Below are 4,598 nucleotides of genomic sequence, written 5' to 3'. Positions count from 1 at the left end.
AGCTCAGTGAAACAGAATGGAAACTCTGGTGCAAACACCATCCAGCTGTTCCCATGGCATCATTGCCATGGTATTTTTCTCTAGGAAGTGCAGAGGCTGTGTCATTCCTCCAAATCCCTGCAAATCTGAGTTATGGAGAGCACAGGGAATGTGGAAGGGTCCGGGTCTCTACTGTGTCTCCAGTCCCAGGCTTTATCACAACCAGTCCAGTTGAATCCTTCTCCTTAAAGAAGCTTTTATACCATCAGGAGGGAAATGGTAAGTTCAAACAAAGACAATGTAATGCCATTCTTGTCTTTCAATCCTGTACGTGGCTTTCCTCTTTGCCAAGCCATGCATCTTGGTTTTGGGTGGAAACATTCCTTGTGGGAATGTCAAACAGTGGGAAACAGAGGATGGTACATTTCGGGGGGGGGACGCACAATCCCTCTTAGAGATTTTCACTTGGTAGTTCCGTGCTTGTTCTGAATGCAGGGAGGAAAAGGGAGGAGCTGGGAAGGCAAGAAGAGTAACAGGGTTTGGGAGTGGACAGAAACAAGAGTGAAGAATCCTGTAGAGTGAAGTCTCCCAGAAATTCTCTCCTTGGAAACATTGGTGGAAATATCATGGCAATCATCTGGTGAAGAACGTGAGGAGCTGTGGTGTCTGCAGTGCTGGAGTTAAGCACATGCTGGAGAAAGAGCAATCAGAGCTGGGTTAGGCAGAATTGATCCCTTTGGGAAAAGGGAATGAGTCAGTGAGCTCTCAGCATCTCTTCCCACTCCATTTGCTAGGATTCCCTGGTTGTTGAGAGCTTATGGGCAAGAAAAACAGATGAGTCTGTTTTAATACTCATGCATGAACGGAGTTACGCTTCTCTTGCAGGCAACAAGTCTGTGCACATGTGTGATAAAGAAGATGATCCCTGCCACCTCCATTAGAGGCTGAAGCCTTTGCTTGTTGCAAAAGGTGAAATCCTAAAGGATTAGATGTGGGAAATGATCATGAGCCAGCTGTTAGGGGAAAGTGGGCACTCACAGTACAGCCAAAAAGAAGTGACAGTCAGATTTCATCAATGATGTCCAAACCAACATAAAAGTAGGCAAAATAATTAAATTATCTGTCTCAGAAGCAATGGCACAACAGCATTAGAAGAGCATCTTTCACTTGCTGTGTTCTTGAATCATCTCTAAGCCTGGCTTGTCACTATCCGTAAGGGAAGACCCCAGCCATTTCCTCCAGGATTCAATGACCAACATGGGGCTTATCTACCTGCTTCCAGAAGGTTCCTTCTTCCAAAATGCCCCTTTCACAGACCTTCTCCAGGCTCAGCCAACAGCCTCTTGGAAACACAGTCCCATGATTTCATAATGATAAATAGGAAAGGAGTTACTATTAAATATGGACATTCATTAGTTTTCCAGCTTTTCCATCTTGGAAAATGAAGACAATGCTTCAGGTTTGTGAGCTAAGGCGGGGGAGTGTCTCTTTCTTTTCTCTGCCCTAGATCATATCAAATCCACTAAAGCGACTAAAGCATTTCTAGTGAAGTCTGTTCAACAATCTGTCCTGAAACTGGCTCCATTTGGTGGAAGATCACTGAATTTCGGGAATGAGAAGATGGTAGCATTTTCTTCTAGTCAGGAAAAGAATGGATGGTGGCAGAAGAAATGTCTCTGCTCCACCATTGTCTGAGTCAAATGCCAGGTATTGTTAAATAAAACTCAAGAACTGTGTCCATCTCTGTTTCTGGCTCTTTCATAGAAGGCAGTGACAATCAAATCGAGGCTCATTTAAGTAGGAATAAAGCCTTCAAATCCAGTAGTTACTTTGAGATTTGAGTCTTCTCTGCTCATTTCGTAAGAGCTCTCCTACACCTCAGATTAGTCCTCTTTACCTCTTTGCTGGAATATCTCACAAGGGGACAGAAGACAGGAGAGCAGGGGAGGTGGGAAACAACATTGACTTGATGATTACTTGATATCTTCTTCATCTCTCAAGCAGATCAGCCTGAAGTTCATGAGTGGAAAACCAGGTTATGCAGTTATGATATCCCCATGGTTTTCAGCTAACACCAGGCTGTTCCAGGAGTCCTGTTTGGAGCTGTTTTGAGGAGACTGGCTGATAGCTGACTGGTAAGCCTGCGGGGAGAGCTTCAGAGCCGAAATCGTAGGGTGAATAGATGATCCATGTCCAGACATGGCAGAGACTGAGAATGCCTATGAAAAAAGGAAAATCCTGTGAGCAAAGCCTCAAAGCATGAAGGACCATGTGAATCCCTTTAGTGTAGGCTGGTGCTATTATAATAATACGTCACTGTATTTGCTGTAGAGCTGCACATTGCAGCTTATGTGTGATACTTTGGGCAGGCTCTTTCCTTCTCTTTCCTAATTTTCCTTCTGTTTCTAAAATCACAGAATCATGCAATGGTTTGGGTTGGAAGGGACCATAAAGATCATCTAGTTCCAATCCCCTGCCGTGGGCAGGGACACCTTCTGCTAGACCAGGTTGCTCTAAGCACCATCCAGCCTGGCCTTGAACACTTCCAGGGAAAGTCTCTGTTCTTTCCTGCTGCTTCTTACAGGGCATCTTGTTCTCTTCTAAATGTCATAAATTATCATTTTACTTCCCAAGGCTTGAAATTTCATTGGCCTTGGGCTCTCCTAGCTTTCAAATGAAAGTATCCTGTGTGAATCCACCTTGTGTGAATGCAGTGCTGCTCCCCAGACATCTAGTGGTGACTGTGGTACAGATCACATCACTTTACCCTACAGCTCTCTGCTGTCATGCTCATATCACTCAACACACAGACAGCCAGTGCAGAGAAAGTAGGGAAGTATTGCCAAGTGTTTCCTAGTTCAAGACAAATTAAATCATAGAATGGTAATGGGTATTTTCTTGATATGGGATATGTAGAGCTGCCCAGCAAAAAGTGATATCATGTTTTCAACAAAGCTGCTTCTTTTTGTTGTCCATTCAGAGCTGCCCCACGTTACTAAAATCCTCAACTGACAAAAAAGTGGGGATTGGCTGCATCCCAGAGGACAGATGTCTTACTGTGAACTCCAGACCCTTGGGTTGAAAAGTAACAGCCTTTGTCCACAGAGATTCATAGAATCATGGAATGGTTTGGGTTGGAAGGGACCATAAAGATCATCTAGTTCCAATCCCCTGCCGTGGGCAGGGACACCTTCCACTAGACCAGATTGCTCCAAGCCCCATCCAACCTGGCCTGGAACACTTTGAGGGATGGGGCAGCCACAGCTTCTCTGGGTAGCCTGTGCCAGTGCCTCATCACCCTCACAATCAATGATTTCTTCCCAATATCCAATCTAAACCTACTCTCTGTCAGTGTGAAGCCATTCCCCCTTGTCCTGTCACTCCATGCCCTTATACACAGTTTTTCTCCATCTCTTTTGTAGGCTCCTTCAGGTACTTACACCTAAGTACCTAAGTAATATTTGGAGGATGTTCTTCTCCCCACATCTAGCACCCTAGATCCCATCCTAGTCCCACTGGCAGCACCTCCCCTCTGTACCTGAGAAACCGGGCAAGGGTGCCCATAGTGAGATGAGAGCCCGGGTTCTGTTTTTATGGGCCGCATTTCCTCAGTGGTTGTGGCACTGCTGCTGCTGCTGCTGGTGGAGCTGGTGGTTGGGGTAAGACTCTCACTGCTGGAAGGGCCTGTGAGAAAGCAGATGGTAAACCAGGGTGTTTCCAAAGGCCTCTCAGTACAGAGCTGTACCCACCACCCACCAAGAAGTTAGTGTGGTGAAATTAAATGAAAAAATAGTGGGACAGGCTTTGTTGCTGCTGAAAGGCATTCAGACATCCCCCAGTTTTGGGAAAATAAGCCTGTTTTGTGGTTGGATCTCTGACCTGCAGGACACTGTTGTCAGAAACACAAGTGCACACATGTATACACATACAATAAACTCCCCATTCAACACTTACCTGCTGGTGTCTTTGTTTTGTTAAGGTTCTTCGGCTTGCGTTTCCTCGTCTGAATTCCCTCTTTCCTCATTGCTAAAGGCCTTGGAACCTATAGATCCAAAAATAGAAGCACATTGGTTTCTGAATGTCCATAAGGTCATCTAGGAGAATGTGATTCCAGCTTTGTCTTGTGGGCTCCATGAAAACCAACTGATTTAATTGAATACAGCAAGATGAAGCCCAAATTCCCTGGTCAGCACTGTTGTGTGAAGAGATATGTCAGAACTAGAAGAGGTGCATCCAAATGGGAATAGGTAGGCTGTTGACAACATGGGTACTGAGTGTTTTAAGGCCAGAAGGGAACAGCAGCTCATTGGATTGACTTTCCTGTTTTCCTCCGAACAGAAGACTTCTTTCTGACTAGGAAAGGTACGAAGCCTGTGTGGGTAGACCTCCCTTAGGAACTCACCCCACTGAGGTGGGATAGTCATAAAGATGCTGGGATTTCTAGGAGTCCTGTTTGGAGCTTTCCCTCATCCACTTAACTTCCATCTTTAACCTGTTTTTCATGAATGCTCTTCCATCTATTCTGAGTCACTGAACATCATTGAGAGGATCTTTAGTCAGGCACAAAATGTTCAAGTAAGAGATACAAAATATAAAGCAATTGTTTGTTATATTATTTA

The 4,598-nt window shown here is 44.9% G+C and overlaps 1 protein-coding gene across 1 annotated transcript; it reads right to left on the bottom strand.

Annotated features, from left to right (window-relative positions):
• Positions 1 to 2,015: 2,015 nt before the first annotated feature.
• GATA4 (GATA binding protein 4) lies at positions 2,016 to 4,021 on the bottom strand (the record flags this gene model as incomplete). The annotated part of the gene is made up of 3 exons (XM_009073817.1): positions 2,016 to 2,198; positions 3,518 to 3,663; positions 3,934 to 4,021. Coding segments are annotated over 3 exons (417 nt in total), but the record flags the coding sequence as incomplete, so codon positions are not given.
• Between the last annotated feature and the right edge of the window lie 577 nt (positions 4,022 to 4,598).

The sequence above is a fragment of the Acanthisitta chloris genome, unplaced genomic scaffold, assembly GCF_000695815.1.
Source record: "Acanthisitta chloris isolate BGI_N310 unplaced genomic scaffold, ASM69581v1 scaffold30170, whole genome shotgun sequence".
NCBI classification, from domain to species: domain Eukaryota; kingdom Metazoa; phylum Chordata; class Aves; order Passeriformes; family Acanthisittidae; genus Acanthisitta; species Acanthisitta chloris.
The sequence above is the reverse complement of the archived record's forward strand: the minus strand, read 5'-3'. Positions and strand labels throughout refer to the sequence as shown.